The sequence below is a fragment of the Bubalus bubalis genome, chromosome 7 (assembly GCF_019923935.1).
Source record: "Bubalus bubalis isolate 160015118507 breed Murrah chromosome 7, NDDB_SH_1, whole genome shotgun sequence".
Taxonomy (NCBI): domain Eukaryota; kingdom Metazoa; phylum Chordata; class Mammalia; order Artiodactyla; family Bovidae; genus Bubalus; species Bubalus bubalis.
Window position 1 is genome coordinate 15618138 of NC_059163.1, and position 24493 is coordinate 15642630.

Genomic DNA, 24493 nt, shown 5'->3' on the forward strand with positions numbered 1-24493 from the left:
AGGGCACCTCTGAAGGCCAGGTAGAAGAGCAGAATGTGTATAGTCTTCCTATTTCAATCACCAGCAAATTGAACGACCATGCTGATAACTCGGAGTTCTACATCTTGCAGCAGAGTATTTCTGACAGAAACTGCTTTTTTGTGCCTTTAGATTGAGGCTCTGCAGCTCCCCTTTGACACCTCAGCTCAGCATTAAAGAGGCAGCCTGGAAGTGAGGAAACGCTGCAGGCTGCTCAGGAGTCGGGCACTGCTCCACCTGGGTAGCCTCAAGCAAGAAAAGACTGACTGGGCCTCAGTTTCCTGAACAAACGTGGAAAAGAAACAGTACTTACCTATTTAAGTGACTGCAAAGAGTCAACTAGGTAATCCGATTACAGCCGCTGTGCCTGGCACACAGCCATGTCCAATTTAGCTATTACCTCATTTTACTCTTCATTAGTTTAAGGGCACAGACACTGAAATCACTCACACCTGAGTTCAAATCCCTGCTTTCTAGCTTTGAGCGCTGTTAGATGCTATTTAATTTCTTAATCACAATGTCTTAATCCAAGGTTTTGATGCCCTGGACCCTTCGGGCAGTTTACATTTCAGTCAGGACTAGTAAAAATCAAGATGCAACTGTAGTTTCTCAGCAAAGTTTTCCTACAACACGGCCCCAAGAACCTCCTTCTTAGAAAAACCAATAAAATGGGGGCAGGGGATAAACCACTAAGAGGAGAGGATTAATTATATACAGAGCACATAGGAGAGGCTCTATAGAGTGAAGTTCTCTTCCTATAAAGTTCTATCTCTTAGGAAAAAAATGTAAACTCATCAAGACTACACTTCAACAGGAAAGCATCTATTTCTCTGACATATCTGGGTCTTCAGACCCGACTTGTGTTTAGCCTTGTAAGGTTCCCCCAAATGACTCTACGACCTCAAAAAGCAACTTGAGGAGCCCTCCAATTATTTTAAACGTGACACCAAAGGACTTTCTAATAAAACTGAAAGTTAAAAAAGACGGCATATCTAAGTTCTTAAGCCTCCTTTAGCCCCAACTGCTGTCACTACTAAAATGACAGCCACACAGCAGTCTGCATCTCATAATCACTGACGCCTTGTCATCGCTCTTAAAGGCTCATTTACCAAAAGGAAAAAAAAAAGAGGTAACAAACCAGGGAAAGTCAGAGCTGGAGGTTCTTACTATAGCGTTCCTCTGACAGCAACTGCTGTTCATTATCCTCTCCCTTCACCAGCGCCGGTACATTCCTGGTCTTTGCCTACTCAGCAGATTCACGAAAGCTGTGCCGTTTTATGTGCGATCGTACGTTTGGGCAGTAAAATTTCCAGTCACTTACCAGGCAAATTCTCAACCACCAACCCCCAAGGCGAACTGTTTCGCGTTAATTGATTTCCAAAATGCTGCTCAAGGCATTACCAGAGGGAGGGGGGAAAAATCAGGAGAACCTAAATGAGGTGCACAAAGAAACTAAAGGACGATTTGGGCAAAGGCAGACAGGTTAAGCCAACTTGATCTCCCCGAAAATAATTATGGGGGTTGGGGGGCGGCCAGAGAAGAGAAATCTAACTTGAACCTTAACTTTAACTCGACCCCTCCTCCTGTCCTCTGCAGAAATGGTCTAGAACGTCCTCCAGACTTTTTTTTTTTTTACTTTTTTAAATCTGTCATAAATAACGATGAGAAAGCAATGACAAAGCTGCTTCCTGCCCGTCTTCTTCACAGCAGCCCAACCCTTCCCCTGCAACCTTCCATCCCCCTCGCCACTCACACACATTTGGAAAAGTTTCTCAGTGCCTGCCTTACCTTGACTGGGCTGCCATAATTCAGTCTGTAGAGCTCAAGGTCTGCTGTCCATCAGCGCCTCCAAGCCGCGGCCCTCCTGCCGGAGCCGCGCTCACCATTTGCCGGGGCCGGGCGGGGACGATTCCCCAGCGCGACTCCCCGAGGTGACGGGACTACCTGCTCCTCGAGCCCGGGCGTCCTCAGCGCAGCCTCCGGCTCCGAGAGTATTGGCTCGCGCTAATCCTGATAGACATCCGGGCACTGGGGCCTCTGCAGGCGCGCTCCACTCCGGACCGGCCGGGGGAGCGTCGCGTCCGAAGCCGACAGCGACCGCGATCCCTGCGGGCGACTCCGAAGGAAGGGACGCCGCGAGGGCTCCCTCGGCGCCGAGCCCACCAAAGCGCAGCTCCCGCCAAGCGGCGCTGGCACGCCGGCCCGCGTTAGCAGGGTAAAGAAAACCGTCCTTGGGCTCACCTCGAGGTGTCTGAGTTCGCCCGGACACCCCCGCCCACAAAGTTCTGGTGGTACGGCCCGACTCCTTAAAAGGGCAGGGCGCTCGGCCCGGCTAGCCCGAGGCTGCGCCGGGCGGGGGCGCCGAGCCCCGAGCGCCGACGCAGCCCAGCTGGCCCGCTCGCAGCCGACCCCGCCTGCAGGCTCCTGGCGACCGCTCTCCTGCCAAGGTTTTAGCAATGTACACACACGGCCGGAACACGCAGTACCCCGACGCTCCGAACTCCAGCCCCGGTTTGAATCGGTGTTGAATATTGGGGCCCCAGAACCTGAAGTGAACTAGGAATTAAAAAAAAAAAAAAAACAAAAAACACAGCAGCAGACCAAGTTCTCTACTTTTGATCGTGCCAACGCTTGCAGTCAGGAAATGTGTGACTACCGTACACTTGTTAGACTTTGTTGGCTTTCAGTTTTGATTTCGTTTCACTGAAACAAATGTTTACAAAACACCCTCTCTGTTACTGGACAACATGCAGGCACGAAAAGGCAACAGCAACTCGTTTGGCACCGAAAGACGTCATTAAGGAACTGACCAGTTTTTAGAAAATAACTTAGCATGCAAGCCGACAATATATTAAACGCTATAAGTACAAACGAAACCGTGTCCTACCAGGGGGACCAGGGAAGGCATTTAAACTCTGCCTAGAGCTAAGCAGGAGACAACGTCGCCGAACAGGAGGAAAGGTGGGCTTCAGCATCTCAATGGGGACCCGCAGCACGCTGTCGGGAGCTGAAAACTTAAATGCATGTCCCCCTGCCGCCTAGAATCATGACGATGTCACCAAACTCGCAGAGCTACTCCAGACTGTATTACTAAGGAGCCATGGACAGAGAAATGTTGACATCTGCCTGAAAACTGCAAGGCTGTGGGGTGGGGGCTGATGGGGTAGGAGGAAGGCACAAAAGCATCTTTATAGTGGTTCTCAAAGTGTGATTCGTGGTCTCCTGGGAGTCCCTGAAACCTTCTCAAAGGTCACAGCTATTTTTAGAAGAACACAAAGACATTGTCGTTTTCACTGTGCTGACATTTGCATTGTTGGTGCAAAAGCAATTGTGGGGAAACTGCTGGAGCCTTATCACTCAACGAGGCAGCGGCTCTTCACCACACAGTAGCAGTTAAAAACAAAAGTGTTTACATATATCCTTAATGAAATGACCAGTAGTAGGGATTACTACTTTTATGAAATCTTGACCCTTGCATACAGGTCATTTTCGTGTTCTTTGTGACAAAATGGGAAAGTAGTCATGTATGGATGTAAGGGATGGACCAAAAAGAAGGCTAATCACCAAAAAATTGATGTTTTTGAACTGTGGTGTTGGAGAAGACTCTTGAGAGTTCCTTAGACTACAAGGAGATCCAACCAGTCAATCCTGAAGGAAATCAGTCCTGAATGTTCACTGGAAGGACTGAGGCTGAAGCTGGAGCTCCAATACTTTGGCCACCTGATTTGAAGAGTCGACTCATTAGAAAAGACCCTGACGCTGGGAAAGATTGAAAGCAGGAAGAGAAGGGGACAATAGAGGACAAGATGATTGGGTGGCATCACCATCTCAATAGACATTGAGTTTGAGCCAACTCCTGGAGATGGTGAAAGACAGGGAAGCCTGGCATGCCACAGTCCATGGCGTCACAAAGAGTCGGACTTGACTGAGCAACTGAACTGACTGACTGACTGATCTGTTACCTGGCAGTCATTTTCACAAAAATAAACAAAGTGAGTCTGTTTCTTCCAGGAAAACAACTGACAGTATTTATTGCCAATGATAAAATTTGAGTTTTGAAGCATTTTGGAAAACTTGACACCTGTCTTGGTGAGCTTGACAGCTTCCCAATACTTAAAGTCGTCCCTGATGAGGTAAGGACAGTAAGGACTGTGGCTTTAGAAGACCTGCCTGACCTAGTGCCCCAAATTTTCTAAATAGTACAAAATCATGCATGGGTAAAAGATCCACTGAAAGTGCAGGAAAGACCAATGGATTTTAATATATGAAAGTTTAAAAACAGTTCAATGAAATGACTCCAGATTCTACACTGCAACTAACCTTTAGGAAACTATGATTGTAGAGTTTTGATATAATATCAAAAAAGGTATTAAAGTACTCCTTCCTCTTCCTATGTGAGGCTACATTTTCTCATTTTCTTCATAGATTTCAACCGAAATAACACTGCCACACACTGAATTCAGAAACAGATGAGAATCCAGCTGTCTTCTATTAAGCTAGACAGTAAAGAGATTTGCATACCGCTATTTCTCTTACTAAAGTTTTTAATTTGGGAAATACTTTTGTTTTTCTCAAAATAAAAACATTATTTAACAGGTAATGGGTTAGCTGTTAGCCCATCTTTCTCACAGTTCTTCTAAATACCAACCATGATCATTTATGCTTTAAATTGGTATCAGACATATAAAAGCAGCAGAAACAATACTGCATAATGGCATTTACTCACAAAATTTCCACTTATCATTGGCTAGTAATGTAAAATCACCTATATTAAAATTACATTTTCCCCTGTGAACTGTGTTGTTCTTTTCCACTAAAGAGGAGGAAATGAAAGAACAGGGCAAATATTCACATGCAAGGAAATATGAAGTCAACAGATCATCAGTACACCTGACATTCCCAGAGCTCTCAAGATCATTTGTAATGTAACTTACTGAGGGTAATTTGAAACTGAAGTGGGATTACACTCGATTTGTAATAGATCTAACAAAACTATAGGAAAGTGCAGGAGAAATGATTCTGGAATTGGATACTGCCTGTGGCTGAAGAAGTAGTGCAGTACACACGTGGGCGTGATTTTCTCCAAGTGTTTTGAAAACACCATTGTATCCAACCTACAGTCTTGTTCAGCAGTGAAAATGAACAAAAGACATTCCTAACCTTTTGGGGGCACAGAATTCCTTGGCTTCCTGATGAGACTTGAGGATACAGATCCTTACACACAGTATTTGCGATACTTTGATGTTTAAGGTCCCCATGCAGCCCACTTAGGGAGGATCGGAGGCTCCATAGACTTCAGGTGAAGAATCCTTGGTCCCTAAGGTTCACTCAAACTGGACCAGCTAATAAACCCAATTTACCTTACAAATAAGGAGTATGTTGTTGTTGCTCAGTTGCTAAGCAAAAGTGTTAGTCATTTAGTCCTGCCTGACTCTTTGCAACCCCATTAACTGTAGCCCTCCAGGCTCCTCTGTCCAAAGGATTTCCCAAGAAAGAATACTAGAGTGGGTAGCCATTCCCTTCTCCAGGGGATCTTCCCAACCCAGGGATCAAACTTGAGTCTCTTACATTACAGACAGATTCTTTACAGTCTGAGCCACCAGGGAAGACCCAGTATGGCATATACTCATAGATACTTACTTCATCCTTTGGGCTATAACCCAGTACTCCACAATGGGTTTTACTGCTCAGATTGTTCTGGCTCTGGCCACTGGAAGCCCTTTCCCATCAGCTCCTGATTCCTTTGACTTGCTTCCATCTGTTTGCCTTTTAAACACTTCCTTACTTTCTGGTACTATGAGGCTCCAGGCTCACCTTCTGTTTTCTCTGCCATGGCTTTCTCTAGAATCGGCTATTTCCCCCACACATCAGTCTCTTAACCTTACAAGCTACTGCCCAATCTCCTGCCACCACGGCCAAACTTCCTAAACAAACAGTGGTCAGCTTGCTTTGTGATCCCAGCTTCCTCAAAACTCTCCTCTGTGGACTTACATGATACCTCTTTCTCTATTTGGGCGGAACTCATTGTGCTTTATAATTCTTTCTGCTCATACAACCAGGAACCAATATAAGATGCTAGAAAATGTCCCTTATCTCTCAGTCTGTATGATATCTTGGATAAAAACATCAGTGACCCTTCAGAACTGTAACTCCAGCACAAACCTCTTCCCACAAAGCCAAGTTCATTCTTCCCAGCTGCCCAAAAACACTTTCCTGGGTATAAAAAAGGCACTTTGGGAGGCTGTACCCAAAGGACTATTCACTTAGTGAAACGAATCACCTCAGAAATGCCAAGAGCCACCCATCATTCAAACCGAGCTGCTGCTTGGATCTGCAAAGGGTGGTTTCTCTAGACAGGGAGGGGACAGTCTCACCTTCACCAGAGAAGGGATGGGTTGTGGGGGTGGGGGTGGGGGTGATTGTTGTTCAGTCACTAAGTCTTGTCGGACTCTTTGCAACTCCAGGGACTGCAGCATGCTAGGCTTCCCTGACCTTCCCTATCTACCAGAGTTTGTTCAAACTTACGTCCATTGAATCAGTGATGCTATTTAACCATCTCATCCTCTGCTGCCCTCCTTTCCTCCTGCCTTCAATCTTTCCCAGCATCAGGGTCATTTCAAATGAGTCAGCTTTTTGCATCAGGTGGCCAAAGTATAAAGAGTTTCAGCATCAGGATCAGTCCTTCCAATGAATATTTAGGGTTGATTTCCTTTGGGATTGATGGGTTTGATCTCCTTGCAGTCCAAGGGACTCTCAAGAATCTTCTCTAGCACCACAGTTCAAAAGCGTCAGTTCTTCTGTGCTCTGCCTTCTTTATGGTTAGCTGATTCCATTCTTGGGAATAAAAGCAGAAGACAGAATTCAGAGAACTTTAAATTAGCAGATCAGGGGGGGATGCAGAAGCATATTTGACCCAGGAGAGAAAAAGCATTTTGGGACTGCTGCTGCTGCTGCTAAGTCACTTCAGTCATGTTCAACTCTGTTTGACTCCATAGACGGCAGCCCACCAGGCTCCCCCGTCCCTGGGATTAGTTGTACAGATTTAATCAGTCTCAAAATGCTTTTTCTCCTCCTGGGTTGAAAATGCTTTCATGCTTCTGTTTTACAAAAATATTTTATGACATGAAAAGATATCGTATAAGGTTAAAGAAAAGTTGTTATACAGTGTACTTGTTATGAACCCACTTCATCAAAATTGAAAATAAATGTGTGTATTCAAAAGACTGAGTGGGTCTCTGTACCAAAGGCTAGCTACAGGTATGCCTGGCTGGGAAGGATGGAATGGCTTGTCTTATTCTGGGCATTTAAAAATATTCTAAGTATAAAATGAACATTTATCTGTATTGTTATTTATTAACTTATCATTTTTGCAATATAATAATTTATCATTATTGTAGAAAATAAACTATGACCAAATCTTAACTCCAGAAAGGAGACCAAAGGAGATCATCTAATCCACTTCTCCATGCAAGAACGTGCTTTCTCTTCCTAAACTGGCCTGTTTGCATATCTCCAGGGAAAACTTCTTTAAAGAAGGCTGAGGGCCAAAAAAAAAATGATGCTTTTGAATTGTGGTGCTGGAGAAGACTCTTGAGAGTCCCTTGGACTGCAAGAAGATCAAACCAGTCAATCCTAAAGGAAATCAACCCTGAATATTCATTGGAAGGACATGCTGAAGCTGAAGCTCCAAGACTTTGGCCATCTGATGAAAAGGCCTGACTCATTGGAAAAGACCCTGATGCTGGCAAAAGCTGAAGGCAAAAGGAGAAGGGGGTGGCAGAGGCTGAGATGGCTAGAGAGCACCACCAACTCAATGGACATGAATCTGAGCAAACTCCAGGAGCTGGTGATGGACAGGGAAACCTGGCGTACTGCAGTCCATGGGGTCGCAAAGAGTCAGACACAATTGAGCAACTGAACTGAACTGAAAACCCAGTCTGCTGAGTCTTTGCCTTGTACCTGATATGTTTATTCATTTATCTTAATTACAGTTGGGCTGAAGTTCTACCAGCTCGTTCTGTCTTCCATTTGTTTCGTTGGGTTCCTCTGCTACTCCAGGCCTGCATTCCTTTGCTAACCTTCAGGCCCCACCCAAACCTACAGAAGCAGAAACTCCGTGGGTGTGGTCCAACAAGCCCTCAAGGTGATTCTGTTTCACACTCAAGTTTAGATACCACTGCTCTGTGGCCAACAGTATGCATCCTTAACTTACCAACTTATATTTAATGAGTCAATATTGTACCAATTTGCTGAGTCTTCCATCATCTGATTCCTATTGGAAATCTGAAATAACCATAATGTCTTTCATTCTTTCTAGAACATCTACCATTCTCTTCGTTCAGGTTCTTCATTCCTCATCATGCTTTTTCAATAGCTTGCTGCTGCTGCTGCTGCTGCTGCTAAGTCGCTTCAGTCGTGTCCGACTCTGTGCGACCCCATAGATGGCAGCCCAACAGGCTCCCCCATCCCTGCCTTTCTCCAGGAAAGGATACTGGAGTGGGTTGCCATTTCCTTCTCCAATGCATGAAAGTGAAAAGTGAAAGTGAAGTTGCTCAGTCATGTCCGACTCTTAGTGACCCCATGGACTGCAGCCTACCAGACTCCTCCATCCATGGGATTTTCCAGGCAAGAGTACTGGGGTGGGGTGCCATTGAAAGTATCTCCTTAGACAAGTCTCTCTCCCCACTTAGCCTTCAGTCCCACTGCAAGAATACATTGTTCCTAAAATACATATCAGATGTTACTCTCTCACCAAAAAAAAGAAAGGGGGAAAAAAAAAAAGAAACAATGTATCTTCCCTGCCTCCTAGCAGAAGAATAAACTTGTTACAGGGGCATCTAATACCCTTCCCAATTTGGCCCAACATCAGTAGCTTGCTTTCTCATCCACCAACCACCCTCAGTACCCTCCCCACCCTATTACTACAAGAGCCCTCCAGCCAGATACTTTTCCAGTGAATCTCTGCACAGAGGATTTCCTCTGTTGGAATGCCCCTTCCCTCTTCCCCAGTTGGAGACACCCTGTGCTGGTGGTTTAGTCACTAAGTCGTGTTCGACTCTTGCAACTCCCCAAGGACTGTAGGCTGCCAGGCTCCTCTGTCCATGGCATTTTCCAGGAAAGGATACTGGAGTGGGTCTCCATTTCCTCCTCCAGGGTAATATCCTGACCCAGGGATTGAACCCAGGTCTCCTGCATTGCAGGCAGATTCTTTACTGACTGAGCCACCAGGGAACAAATCCAACCAAGGCAGTTCTTCTCAGAAGACTTCTCTGATATCCTAGTCACACCCTTTACCTGCTAAAACCTCTTAACTCTCAGGTCTATCAAGTCATGAGGCTGGATGTGATTGAAGGGAATGTCTGTTTGTTTATGGGAAAGGCAGACAGAAGATAATGCAGATAATTAAGGAACAAAACTGTGAAGAACTCTGCTGGAGGGGTAGAAGGCAAGAATTCCTCCTGCCTCTGAATGCCCCCCACACAGCCAATCTGAGGCACTCTCTCATCATGCAGTCACTGGACTCTGACCTGGCTCCACCAACGAAGCAACTAGAGACCACTGAATTATTTTCAACATTTCTGAAAGTCCAAAGGAAATCACATATTTGCCCATGGAAAGTGTGTGAATGACTACTCTGCTCTGGGCTTTTCTGGAGCTCATGCCAACTGAGTGTGGCAACACCGACTGTTAGCTCATGCTGATCCGGAAGTCCAGCTGACAACTGTATGTGGTTGGACTGATTTAAAAATAGAAAAACAAACAAAATTGTTTTAAATGGAGTTTGCTTGGTAGAGGGACCCTTTCAAAACATGAGATTCAAAGGAAAAGAGGATAAATTGAAAAAAAAAAAAACTCCCACACAGAGGATATCACTTTGAAGGCAGGTACTTCCCCTTGGGGAACAACAGCTTCCCCTTGGATGTGAAATATGTGCTGTGTTGCTTTATTGCCAAGTGGTGTCCGGCTCCTTGTGGCCTCATGGACTGTAGCCCACCAGTCTCCTCTATCCATGGGATTTCCCAGGCAAGAACAGTAGAGTATTGAACAGGCGTCTCCTGCATTGGCAAGTGGTTTCTTTTCTGCTGAACCAGCAGGGAACTAATGAAATCAAATCTCCAGACTGGGCAGTGGTTTACAACCTTGGCTACACATCTGAGAATTACCTGGGGAGACTGATCAATTCCTGACACTCAGGCCACATCGCAGGTCAGTTAATCTCTGGAGGGGGACCCATGCATCTGTATTTCTTAAAATGTCCTCGGGTAATTTAATATGCAGTCACATTTGAGAATCTCTGCTTTTGTGCCTTGATGAGCCTTGATCCTCCGAGTGAGGGCCACAGAGTCAAGACTTGCAGCGCCCTGCATGGGATACTTGTTAGAAATGCAAACTCTTAGGTTCCATCCCAGATCTACCAAACCAGCATCTGCATTTTAGTAAAATCCCTAGTGATTTGTAAGCCCATTAAGGTCTGAGAAACATTGCCTTATAAAATACATTTAAGACTTGCCTAACCCAGCATTATTTACAGTTGCCAAGATATGGGAGCAACCTAAGTGTCAATCAACAGCTAACTAGATAAAGAACATGTCTAGTATACATATACAATGGAATACTACCGAGCCATCAAAAATGAAATTTTGCCGCTTGCAGCAACATGAGTGGACTTGGTGGGCATTATGCTAAGTGAAGTACTGTATAAGAGCACTTATACAGAGAATCTAAAAATTACAACAAACTAGTGAATAGAACCAAAAAGAAACAGACTCACAGATGCAGAGAACAAACTAGTGGTTACTAGTGGGGAGAAGGTGGAGGAGAGGGGCAATTAGGAGTAGAGGATTAAGAAGTACAAACTATTATGTGTAAAATAAGCTACAAGGGGGATTTCCCTGGTGGTCCAGTGGCTAAGAATCTCGCAGAAGGCCCAGGTTCAATCCCTGGTCAGGGAACTAGATTCTATATGTTGCAAATAAGAATTCACATGTCCCAACAAAGATCCTTCATGCTGCAACTAAGACCTGGTAGAGCCAAACAAATGATAACTATTAAAAAAAAAAAAAGCTACAAGGATATATCATAAAACACAAGAAGAACAGCCAATATTTTACGATAACTATAAGCTCAAATGTTGAGTATAACCTTTAAAAATCGTGAATCGCTTTATTGTACACCTGTAAGATATAACCCTGTACATTAACTACACTTTAAAAATATATTCGTATTCATTTAAACCATGTTAAAGTATTAAGGTATCATCAAATTAGAATATCTTTCTTAAAGTAATTGACTAATTGGATTTACAAATAAAATAATAATAAATGGGAAACTCGACAACAACAAAATGAATTGCTTAACCTCTCAAAGACAAGTGACTGATATTCCCTTGACCTTCAGTCTAAAACATGAATCTCTAAACAATGTTTTGCAACAGTTCTCTTTGTTGCTGGAGCCTTTACTACCCCTTCAAACTACTCTCAAATTTTCCTGATTACATGTAAGAAAAGGGGAAGATGTAAGAACTGGAAGAAAGAGGCTATTTCCCAGTCTTTCTTTGAGGGGCTGTTTTTTCCTTTTGTGAGGGGGAAAAAAGTTACATACACAGACAAGCCACAATGATCAGTAAATTGCAGCTTTTAAGTTACAGTAAGATCTGATCTCTCCATACATAAAAGAGATTACGTCAACTGATGACATTTCTTATGATACCCAGGCCTGTTCTAAATGTGCTCTTTTTATCCCCAGCAAATGTTTAAATTCCACCAACTCAAAATCTAATTTGGGGTACCAACTTTACTTTCCATTTGAGGATGGAGGATTTCCTCCCCAAAGTCAGGGAAGTTTTATTTGAGGTTTATTTACCATGAGCTCTGTCTCCTACATGAGCTTCCCTGGTGGCTCAGACGGTAAAGAATCCGCCTGCAATGCAGAACATCTGGGTTTGATCCCTGGGTCAGGAAGATCCCCTGGAGAAGGGAATGGCAACCCACTCCAGTATTCCTGCCTGGAGAATTCCATGGGGTCACAAAGAGTCAGACACGACTGAACGACTACTAGGTCACAGGCAAAATGGAAAAATTAAGATGAAATCAAATCAATATTTATTAAGCACATGTAACATCCAAAGTCCTATGCAACCCTATAAAAGAGGTTTTGGGGGTTATAATACTTGTCTTTTAAGAGCTTACTATAACCAACAGAAAGAGCTGCTCCATTTTCTAAGTTCTAATTATCTTGAAAATCCAGTTGACTCTTGAACAACTCAGGGATTAGAGGCACCCTTCCCCCTTTGCAGAAATACCATGTACCACTTAATAGTGCGCCCTCCATACCTGAGGTTCCTCCATATCTGAGATTCCACATCTGCAGATTCAACCAGCCTGGGATTCTGCAGTGCTACAATACACGCTTATTGTCAATAATCCCAATACAAGTAGACTTCAACAGTCCAAACCCCTATGTTCAAGGGTCAACTGTAAAACAAATCTAAAGAACACAAAGTTGATTCATAACAAATTAAACCTTTACCTAATCAAGGACCTATAAGTTATTGAGCTAATTCAATAGTTTTAAGCATAAGGATGGATTCATTAAAGAGAAAACCACAGCAGTGAGAGTTTCCTAACCATCCGGTGGTTAGGACTCAGCATTTTAACTGCCAGGTCCCAGGTTCAATGGCTGATCAGGGAACTAAGATCCCACAGGCTGGGCAGTGTAGCCATATAAAAAAAAAAAAAAAAGGAAAGAAAATTACAGTAATTTTAGTTTACAGTATTGCCTATGTTCTCAGAAAGGAAAGGTCAAGTTGAGAATTCTGAGCTGGGAAGCTGTGAGTGCCCTGGACACCTCAAAGCCACTGGCCTCATGCCTTCAAATGCTTAACAACTTAACAGGCTTAACACTTTTCACTTGGAAATTCACAGAAAAATGACTTTCACCCAAATATGAAAGTATTTCTCAGTACGTGTATTTGAGACACTTGCTTGGCCACAGTGAAAAGCAAGATACTGGGAATCATTTTGCTAGTGATATGAACGGCCAGTGTTTGCTGATTGCCCACAGTATGTCTGGCCCTGCTCTAAGTGCTCTGCTGATATTAGATTAATTCCCACCACAAGCTGTTAAGCCAAGTACAGTATTACCATCCTGCTCTGCTGCTGCTCCTAAGTCGCTTCAGTCATGTCCGACTCTGTGCGACCCCACAGACGGCAGCCCACCAGGCTCCCCCGTCCCTGGGATTCTCCAGGCAAGAACACTGGAGTGGGTTGCCATTTCCTTCTCCAATGCATGAAAGTCAAGTCGCCCAGTCGTGTCCGACTCTTAGTGACCCCATGGACTGCAGCCTACCAGGCTCCTCCATCCATGGGATTTTCCAGGCAAGAGTACTGGAGTGGGTTGCCATTGCCTGCTCTACAGGTAAAGAAAGTGAAGTCCAAGAAGTCGGGTGATTTTCTCTAAGTCATGCAGCTGTAAGTGGTGGGACTGAGCTGTGACCCTAGCACCCTGGCTCCAGGGTCCCATTCTCAATCACCGTGCCCTGCAGCCTCTCCAGAGAAGCTACCATTACCCTCTCGAGGAAAACAGTCATAGGATGACTTTTGCAGTCTTTAAGGAAATCATTTTTCCTGCCATCTAGCTGTGTTTCATCACACTCACTCCCAAATTTGACTTCTGAGCCCAGCTGGACGGCTTCTGCAAAAGGCAAATGGTCATTTATTATCATGGTTGGTCGGTCTGGTTTCCTTTAGGAGTATTTGGGGTCGAAATTCAATGTCTGGGACCAGAACATCTGCCATTTTTCTATGACTATTTACAAAAAGCAATTGGAAGTAAACATGGAACTCTAGTTCCATGCTTTTTAACCTGATATTTCAGGTACCATGAACACTAAAGTCCCCGACCAGAACTCACAAGTCACATTGAAGATGTCATTTTCACCCTTCAGAAAAACAAGGTGGTGGAAAGTCTGCAGAGCTGCAAATTAATATGACCAAGCCTGGGCAGGGCGGGGGGATGGGGGTGGGGGTGGGGTGGGTGGGTAATAATTATTCATCTAGGCTCACATGTGACCCCATGGACTGTAACCCACCCAGTTCCTCTGTGCATTGGATTCTCCAGGCAAGAACACTGGAATGGGTTGCCTTTCCCTTCTCCAGGGGATCTTCCTGACCCAGGGATTGGAACTTTGTCTCCTGAGACTCCTACATTGGCAGTTCAATTCTTTACTACTGAGCTACCTGGAAAGCCCAGTGTCATCTAGGACAACCTTTTCTGAACAGAAAGTGGTTTTGGAATAAAAGCTAACTTGGCTGAAATAATTTCAACTAACAGCAATTCTCTCCCTCTCTTTAACAAACATATTATTGCAAGGGGCCATACAGGTAGGCTGGAGCTTTCCAAGAACCTCATATAAGTGGATCACAGCTGAGAGACCAAGATAAAATAATAAACAAAAAACTATTTTCTACTCAAACAATTTTTCTAATACTCATACATTTATTTATCAGAGTTGAATCAAGTTCCTGGGAAATACTCTTTCTGGCCAGACTCTTACTGCATACGTGCAATGTAATACTTAAGCCCGAGTTTTTCAATAAACTTCGATGATGTCTATAGCATGCTACCCAAGATACCTTTGGCAAGCACCTCCCTGGTCTATGCACACTTGATACCTAGCAGTTGGTGGCTAGTTGTTCCTGGAGGGCGCCCTTTGTGTGGGCAGTCTGAAACTGCTCTTGGGGAACCTGGGGTTTCCAGAACTTGTTGTAAGCTCTGGCACACAGCTCTTGGGAGGTGAATTCCATGGCCCAATGTTTTCTTCACATCTCTTTAATGTTGACAGTCAACCAAGGCTCTTTGGGTATTACCAAAGCAAGGGTTGGAGAGGGAAATGGCAACCCACTCCAGTATTCTTGCCGGGAAAATTCCATGGATGGGGGAGCCTGACAGGCTGCAATCCATGGGGTCGAAAAGAGTCGAACACGACTGAGTGACTTTCACGTCACTTCAAGGGTGCCATGCCTCCCTACCCTGAAGGGATCCTTGACCAGGAGAAAAGCTCAGAGCAGCTTCCTAGGGTTGATTGATAATTCAGCCCAAGCCATGGAGTTCCTGCTCCAGCCCATTCCTCCTCCACACTCCCCCTCCCACCCTGCCCCCCGAAAGAGGTACACTGATTAAATAAATTTTGAGTACAAGCAACACCATGGCTTGCACATAATAGTAAAAGATTTGGGGAAGAAAAATCAGTGGGAGTGGCTATTACATAAGGAACAGAGAGAAAACAGAAAAGACATTCAATCCTCTTCCTTATTTCATAGGTAAGAAATTCAAGCACCAGGGGTTTCCAGGCTTAAATAGACTTTAATTTGAAGACTTAAACACACACACACATACACAATACTGTTACCCCCACCTAAAATGTTTCCTTTAATCTTAATTAATATTTATAAAATTTTCTTTTGCTAACCTCAAATATCCAGTTAGTCTTCAAGTTTAATTGGTGTGCCCAGATCTAAACAGGATCCCCCTTTTTTTTTTTTTTTTTAAAGTTGCTGAGTCGTGTCCAACTCTTTGACACCCATGGACTATATAGTCCATGGAATTCTCCAGGCCAGAATACTGGGGTGGGTAGCCTTTCCCTCCTCCAGGGGATCTTCCCAAACAAGGGATTGAACCCAGGTCTCCCACACTGCAGGCGGATTCTTTACCAGATGAGCCACCAGGGAAGCCTCATATGCAACACAAGTATACATAAATAACATATACCAAAAAAAAATACCTAAGTAACTTATATGGTTATCGGTTTATAAAGAAATGAACAAAATAGTAACACTAATATTGAGTTAGTACCCTACGATTTGAAACAGTCATATTTGAAAACTGAATGACTTGACTGGGTTGGCCAAAAAGTTCGTTCAGGTGACAGACCCGAACGAACTTTTTGGCCAACCCGGTACTTGTTTTAGAAAAAAAACTTTCTACGAGTTCTTTAAATGGTGCTTGACTTCTTCTTGCCACATTAACTCACAACACAAAGCAAGCATCTTTTTCCATACCTTGGCAAACCGCCATATTCATTTCTAAGTATGCCTCAACTTCCAACATTTCGTCCTTTGCTCTTCAGGATGGTGAAATATCTCCAGGACTTCTTTTAACATGAGTGCTTTTGAGGCACTGCTTCCCTTGGGACATCTTCATCCTTTCCATCTCAACCTCTTTCCTTCTTTACGTCGGTAAGTTACTGTCACTCTGCTCATTCAGGGCTGCACACGCCCAGTAAGCTATTTCATTTATGCTTGATCAGAATTCCACTCCCAGCATCGTCACTTTTTGTTTCTTTCCTGTACTTCTGTCTTTGCTGGCCAGTTCTCCCTTTCGATTATCCATTTATGGGAAATGTCATATTGGTTTATCACTAGGACACTTGGAGGCAACAAACTAAGATACGCTTTGCTATCTCTGCATGAACTAAATGAGCAACTCAGTGACCAGTCACCAAAAGGCTTTAAAAAAAGTGATATGATTGGTTATGGATCCGGAGGCCATTTGTTATTTATATAGTTATGTGTGGAGTAATGAGCTAGCAGCAAAGTTTATACTTTGTGAAGTTGCTGGGCTAACTGAAATCTGAACCACTGTGTTGGGGGACTGGTGTCACTTAAACCACGTAAATAAAGTTGGTGCATACTGGAACTGTGCGAAGTAAGGACTATGATTCCTCTCGATAAACATAAACCACCTTCAGACACTATTAAATCCATCTGTTCATTGTTGCTTTCATTTTTTTAAAGCAACTCCCCCCTCCAACTTTGATTCAAGTTTTGGTTTATAATTATGTGTAGCATCTAGTAGTTCCAAAGTGAGCCACAAAGCAAGGGACCTTCAGGAGAGTTTAGCGTCTGTTTTTGTCCTACCATCAATGTTTGGTTTATCCTATTATCCTATTAATATTCTTTAATATAAGCAAATACATATACATTTTCATATTCTTCCTCCCTTCCTAGGTAAAGAATAGCATAATTATACATACTATTTATTCTACATCTTACTTTTTCAAATAATATATCATAGAGATCAAACACCAGTTTAAAAAAAAAAAAGAGAGACAGTCCTCATTTCTTTTTTATAGTTGTATAATCCTCCATTGTGTTGAAGGACCAAATTTTTTATTTTTAATATTTACTTATTTGGCTGCACTGGTCTCAGCTGCAGCATGTGGGATCTTTAGTTCTGGAATGCAAACTCTTAGTTGTGACATATGGATCTAGTTCCCTGACAAGGTATTGAGCCTGGGCTCCCCGCATTAGGAGCGTAGGATTTTAGCTACTGGACCACCAGGTTAGTCCCAAAGAACCAAATTTCTTTACTTTTTAAAACCAACTCCCTATTGACATGTGGATTACTTCCAGTCTTTTGCTATCACATAGAGTCTGTAATGAATAAACTTGTAGATATCTTTTTCTTATTTTTGCCAGTATATCTTGGGGATAAATTCCTAGAAGTGAGCTGGCTAGATCAGAGGTAAGTGCCAATGTAATGGTGCAGCCTACTGCCAAATTCTGCTCATAGGGTCATTCGTTTCACATTCCCATCAGCTGAGTGAGAGCACAGCACTTTCCCTCCTACAGTCTTATCAACAAAACATGCTGTCAAAAGCTTGTGCTTTTTACCACCTTGACAGCCGAGATATGACGGAGTAGTGTCCTTTCATCTCTCATATCATGCATGACTGAGCATCTTTTCATCATAAAGGGACATTTGAAAATGTAACTGCTTTGACAGGTTTGATATTTTAGAACAAGAGTTTTCAAAGACGCTTTCCACAAAAATAAAGAACTGTTAAACATAACCCTTAATTCTGAGTCATCTAAATACACCCTTCCATACTCACATACACACACACACACAGGCTTTATTCATGCCAGTTTATCTAATCAACACACATTTGAGGGGTCTGGTGCCCCGGAACCTGGTCCTGCTATGCTAACACACGTGGGCAGAGGGTATGGGAAGGCCAAGGATGAACAGTTTATTTGGTACCCCAGTGGTCTGCACAGCATTGGAGTTGAGAGATTCTGATACAACTTTCAATATGGAGTAGTTCATTGGGCTAAAAGAGAAAGGGTTTTCTAGGCTTTAGAGGTAGTTTAAGGAAAGAGTAATAAACGGTCACAGCAGAGCAAGCCTGCCTTTTCCATTAAAAAAAAAAAGGGGGGTGGAACAGCCTACAGGTACCAGAGAATTATGGTGACAAAAGCAGAGAGAGATACAAGCAAAAGCCTGCAGGCATGCTAAGTCGCCTCAGTTGTCTCCAACTCTTTGCAACCTGACAGGCTGTAGCCCTCCAGGCTCCTCTGTCCATGGGATTCTCAAGGCAAAAATCCGAGTGGGTTGCCATGCCCTCCTCCGGGGGATCTTCCCAACCCAGGGATCGAACCCACGTCTCATTGTTTCCTGCATTTGCAGGCAGGTTCTTTGCCACCGGCACCACCTGGGAAGCTCAGCAATAGCCTAAGTGAAAGTGTTAGTCACTCAGTGGTGTCTGACTCTTTGGAATCCTTGGACTAGCCCAAAGTCTCCTCGGTTGGAGGGATTTTCTAGGCAAGAATACTAGAGTGGGTTGCCATTTCCTTCCCCAGGGGAGGATCAAACATGGCAAAAACCTAAAACTAGTGTAATAAAAACCTGTAACTAAGTGCTTCTAATCTAATACCGAACACTGATTAAGGAGTCCAAGAAAAAGTCGTTCAAAAAATAAAGAATCCAGGAAGGTATTTTGTCCAAGGCCAAGGATATTGCCCCCAACCCACATGGGTGGAATCCTTTCTATTTAGGATTACAATCTGAGAAAGGAGCAGGCTTCCTGTAAAACTTTACACTGTGCAATTTACTAGACAGAGTCTGTCATGATATAAACATGAAATGTAACAATGAGAAATGAGCTACCACCACCAATGAGACAGCATTAAAAAAAAACAAATCACTCAGAGATTCTTTGATCAAAGTCATTAAACATCTAAACAAAAACCCCAATACAACTAAACCACTTCATAGCTTAGTTCTCATTAAACCTATCAGCAACCATTTACCTTTTCCCTCACACCCACAATTAAGATTGTAAGAGTCAACACAACCCAGGGCAGGATACACGGCTGATTCATCTTCGTGCCCCCACACCACCATGTGTGGTAGGCACTCAATAAATATTTGGTGTATGAAAGAATGAAAACACCCTGCCATAGCAACATGCCCAGACTTTTCCATGGGAGGCTCTTTCTCCTGAAATTATAAGTTGGGGCAACTCCCTAATAAACCTTTCAAACAAATGCAACAAATACTCCTGAGGCACCCAGTATGCCCAATGTTGGGCACTATTCTTGGCACTGGCATGTAAAGATGAGTAACCCAGAGTCCTTAACACCCTGAGGGAACTCAGTCTACTGTGAGAAATTCAAACCATAAAACACAATGGGAAAAGGCCACCGCAGAGAAAAAGCATTGTGGGAACACAGGTGGAGGAACAAGTAATTATGCTGGGAATGAGGGGGAAAGGTGAGCTCAGAGAACCCACAAAAATTCAGCTCCAGCCCCTTCCTCCCCGATACACACGCTCACACATGCTCACACTCCCTCTAAAATGGCTTGAAAGAGAGACCCATGAGCGAGTCACTCCACTGCAAATAACCCTTCAAGGTCTACAGTAAGTCAGTGCAAATTCACGCCCACCACCCTGTGTGCTAGACACGGTTCTGAGCATTTTATTATAAGTACTTAATCTTTACAATGACCTGATGAGGTTGCTGCTACCATCGTCTCAGTTTTACAGATGAAGAAACTGTGTTACAGAATTAAAAAAAAAAAAAAAAACAACCCTGTCCTAGATAGTAGGCATGGGCTGAGCTCTGAACCCAGCTCTGGCACTCAGGATTCCTTTTGTAACCACCTATTTCTCTGCCTCAAGTCCTGCCTCTGGGCTTTTTTGCACTATAAAGCTTGGACAATATCGAACTACTTTAAATTCTGTGAACACAACTCAAATTGCTTCAAACCTTTGCACTTCTGCATGGGAAGCCCGTCAGCCACCCCTCACCAAACGCTTCCACTGCATCGCGATAAAAACTGTGGGTGCCCCTCCCATGATCAAAGTATCTTTTGTTACATCTCTCCATCACTGAGTGTATCACAATGGATTATAACACATCAACTGTATTTACATTCTACCAATAGGTCTTCTCTACTTCAGTTCAGTTCAGTCGCTCAGTCGTGTCTCTTTGCAAACCCATGGACTGCAGTATACCAGGCCTCCCTGTTCATCACCAACTCCTCGTTTACTCAGACTCATGTCCACTGAGTCAGTGATGCCATCCAACCATCTTATCCTCTGTCATCCCCTTCCTGTGATAATTAACCTTTGCTATCTTTACTGGAATTATTTTTTTTAATGTCTTTTTTAAAATGCCACCTCCTTAGAGAGGTGGCATTTTTATCATTTTATCTAAAACTGATTTTCCAGGAGACTTCCCTGATGGTCCAGTGGTTAAGACTCCGAGCTTCCACTGCAGGGGGCACAGGTTCTATCTCTGGTTGGGCAACTAAGATCCCACATGCCCAGCAGCACAGCTGCTTCAATGCTTCAAAAAGAATTGATTTTCCTACTCACCCAGGTTACTTGCTTTCTCAGATCAATGGCTGTCCCTTGCTCATAGTATGTCTCACAGATCCATTTTTAAAAGTTGATGTGTCTCTCCCACTAGAATATATGCTTCATGAGGGGCAGGAAGTGTAACTCTTTTGTCAGTATATTTTCAACACCCAACCCTAGGACATAGGAAATACTAACAAATACTTGTCTATCTGCCTCCTTACACTATTAAATCCTTTAAAAAGATAAAGACTGTCTTAATGAGTTCTGTATCCCTGGCACACAGGAAGCCCTCAATAAACTTTTGTTGAACTGAAACCAAATAAAGGCTGCTGCTGCTGCTGCTAAGTCACTTCAGTCGTGTCTGACTCTGTGCGACCCCAGAGATGGCAGCCCACAAGGCTCCATCCCTGGGATTCTCCAGGCAAGAACACTGAAGTGGGTTGCCATTTCCTTCTCCAATGCATGAAAGTGAAAAGTGAAAGTGAAGTCGCTCAGTCGCGTCTGACTCTTAGCGACCCCATGGACTGCAGCCTACCAGGCTCCCCCGTCCATGGGATTTTCCAGGCAAGAGTACTGGAGTGGGGTGCCATTGTCTTCTCCGAAATAAAGGTTAAGGTAGGATAAATAGAATTTCCCTAGGAAAACAAAGTAGCGCTGGAAGAGGACTCCTGGCCTGGGACCAACATGGTCAGAAACACAGGAGACACGAGAAGACATGGCTTTTAGGGAAAAACAATGAAAAGTCATGCTGCACTAGAAGCAGCTCAGGAGAAAGGCAGAGAAAGCACGAAAGAGGTGGGTGCCCAGCAGGCTGCAGATGCCTGCAGTATTTTTCTTTAGGCAGAAATGACCGAGTAAGAGTTTTCAAAGCAGTAATGGTTTTAGAAAGATCCTTCCAGTAGATGAAGGGGGTGGTGGCAACAGGAGTCAGCTGGAGGTATAAGAACTGGAGCCGACTGGGAAAACTCCAGGACGGACTGTCTTTATATATATATATAAATTTGACCATGGCATATGGGATCTTAGTTCCCTGACCAGGGATGGAACACATGGCCCTTCCATGGGAAGCATGGAGTTTTAACCATTGGACTACCAGCGAAGTCCTCCAGGTGGGACTGTCAATAGCATTCATAAGACCGGGAAAGAAAGGGGGCCTGGAATCTGAGACCAGAAAGGATGGCAGAATCCCCATACCACAACCTGCTAGCTTCATCTTTGTGTTGTGACCCTCATCTTGAGCTAGTCAACAAAGTTCTTTTCTGAATGCAACCCATGTGACCAAAACATTACATCCAGCTTTTTCTTTTAAGTGTATCCCAAATGCTTTCCTGTGGTTTCACATTGCTGGCTTTCAAGATACTCAATATGAATACTGTTAATTAGAAGACACACCACCCTTTCAGGAAATCACAAGTTAGCCATTCTTGATGGCATTTCCTGTCTAATCCCTTCATCTGCAGTTAAAATCTTAGAAGAAAGGCGACCTCACAGCAACCAAAATGACAACGGTGGGAATGCCACAAGGAGGAGTCTATATTTAATATAAATCCCTGCATTTATAAAAACTCTCAAGTTTAAGTAGGACTAAGTGGAATTCTGCCACAGCAATGCCTCAAACAAGATGGTATGAGGCCAAAGTACCCCCGCCCCACCACCCAAAAATGAAAGCAAAAATGAATCAGGAGAATCTTGGTTCTTTGCAGAAAGACCACACACACAACATGTCAGCTCCTTCTGTGATCCTGTAACACTTTATCAACACTTTGTTTTAGCATTTATCACAGTTTCATAATTCATGTGTGCACCTATCTTCCTGCTCAAACAGACAGGGACCCCTCATATTTTGATCATCTTTGAGATACCAGATTTTAACATACCATCTGACATAGTAAATATTCCATAAGTACTTGCTCAATGAATGAATCAATGAAAAACCTCCAAAAAAGGGGAGGGGGAAGCTTTCATAATAAAAACTTTCTTTTTTCAACCTTTTTAAAAGTTAATTTTATTATTTTTGGCTGTGCCGGGTCTTTGTTGCTGCTTGTGGGCTTTCTCTAGTTGCAATTCACCGGCTTCTCATTGCATTGGGTTCTCTTGCTGTGGAGCACACACTCTAGAGCATGGGCTTAAGTTGTTACGGCACTTGGACTCAGGTGCCCTGAGGTATATGGAATCTTCCCAGACCAGGGATGGAACTTGCGTCCTCTGCATTGGCTCCTGCTGCTGCTGCTGCTAAGTCACTTCAGTCATGCCCGACTCTGTGCGACCTCATAGACGGCAGCCCACCAGGCTCCATCCCTGGGATTCTCCAGGCAAGAACACTGGAGTGGGTTGCCATTTCCTTCTCCAATGCATGAAAGTGAAAACTGAAAGTGAAGTCGCTCAGTCATGTCCAACTCTTAGCAACCCCATGGACTGCAACCCACCAGGCTCCTCCGTTCATGGGATTTTCCACGCAAGAGTACTGGAGTGGGGCGCCATTGCCTTCTCCTCTGCATTGGCAGGCAGATTCTTTACCATTGGACCACGAGTAGAGTCCAATAAAAACTTTCTTAGTCATCTTCTGATTCTAGGAAATAAAGCTAAGCAAATCTGAGTTGGAAATTTCCCATCTCTACCAAATCAATCTCCTTCCAAAAATAATAAGGAGAAAGGTAAGCTGCTGTGCTAGTCTAAATATTTGCATTAAAATTGGAGGGTCACACCATAATTTGCACACCTTTTTTCCCCTACTGCAAAGGGTGCGGGAATTTAAGGGGGGAAAATGGGAATTTGGAAAGCCCAATGTAAAATTCAGCATAACTTACTAAGCATTATTTCCAGTGTATCACACTTTCATCCTGACCCCTCCTCCCAGAGGCTGCAGCTGCCAGGTGTGATGGGGGCATAGGACCCAACCTAACTGGTCTCCCCGCCTCTGGCCTCTGCCAGCTCCACTTTTTGCTGCCAAAGGAACCTCCCTACAGCAAGCACAGCCTGTGATTAACAGGACCAAAATGAAATCATTGTCCTCCTCCCTCCAACGCCTCCGTGCCACAGAGCACTTCTTCAGGTCGATTGCAACATCAGGGCCAGATGCCTCAGGGGTGTCTCTGACCTCCCAAAACCAGTAAGTGTAAATCCTACAGCTTGGTCGTTCCCAGTTTTCTTCCATCCCTTCCTTTCTTTCCATTTGCCCTGCTTTTACTCCCACTTCCAAGGCTACCAGGCGGGCTTAGCCTAGATCAGCTGTGACCAAGAGAATACTGGCAGCTACAACTAGCAATTTTAAATTGGCCAGGAGCCACATTAAAATCGTAAAAAGAAGCCAGTGCGGTAAATTCTAAGTATGTTTCATTTAAAACCAATATATCCCCAAAGTGTTTTCATTGTTTAACTTGTAACCAATCTAAATGATGAGATCTTTGACATTTTTCTCCAGACCAAGTCTTTGAAATCTGTGCGTACTGTGCATTTTCAGGACATCAGGACTGGTCTCTGTTCAGACCAGACACACTGCAAGGGCACAACAGCCACACGTGGCCAGCAGCTATTGTGTTGAACAGTGATACGCAAGGCTTAGATGCAATGAACCCATTGCACCACTGCCTCCCTCTTTTCTCCTCTTGAAGATCCTTTAAGCGTTAGTTGCTCAGTCGTGTCCGGCTCTTCGCGATCCCATGGACTGTAGCCTGCCACGCTCCTCTGTCCATGAAGTTCTCCAGGCAAGCATACTGGAGTAGATAACCATTCTCTTCTCCAGAGGATCTTTCTAATCTAGGGATGGAACCTGGGTCTCCTGCACTGAAGGCAGATTCTTTACCATCTGAGCCACCAGGGAAGACTTTA

The 24493-nt window shown here is 43.9% G+C and overlaps 1 protein-coding gene across 11 annotated transcripts in view; it reads right to left on the bottom strand.

Annotated features, from left to right (window-relative positions):
• The window catches only part of AFF1 (AF4/FMR2 family member 1), a 196427-nt gene that overhangs the window by 138347 nt on the left and 33587 nt on the right, over positions 1–24493 (bottom strand). The window contains exon 1 of one of the 11 annotated variants that reach the window (XM_044945677.2): positions 5659–5678. The exons of 5 other annotated variants lie outside the window; for them this stretch is intronic. In XM_044945677.2, the coding sequence (XP_044801612.2) occupies positions 5659–5663 (5 nt within the window). In that variant the 5' untranslated portion in view covers positions 5664–5678. Of the gene's footprint in view, positions 1–1156; positions 1755–1806; positions 3633–5658; positions 5679–24493 lie in introns of those variants that run through there. 5 more of the 11 variants (XM_044945675.2, XM_044945676.2, XM_044945678.2 and 2 more) reach the window with 5 other exon arrangements.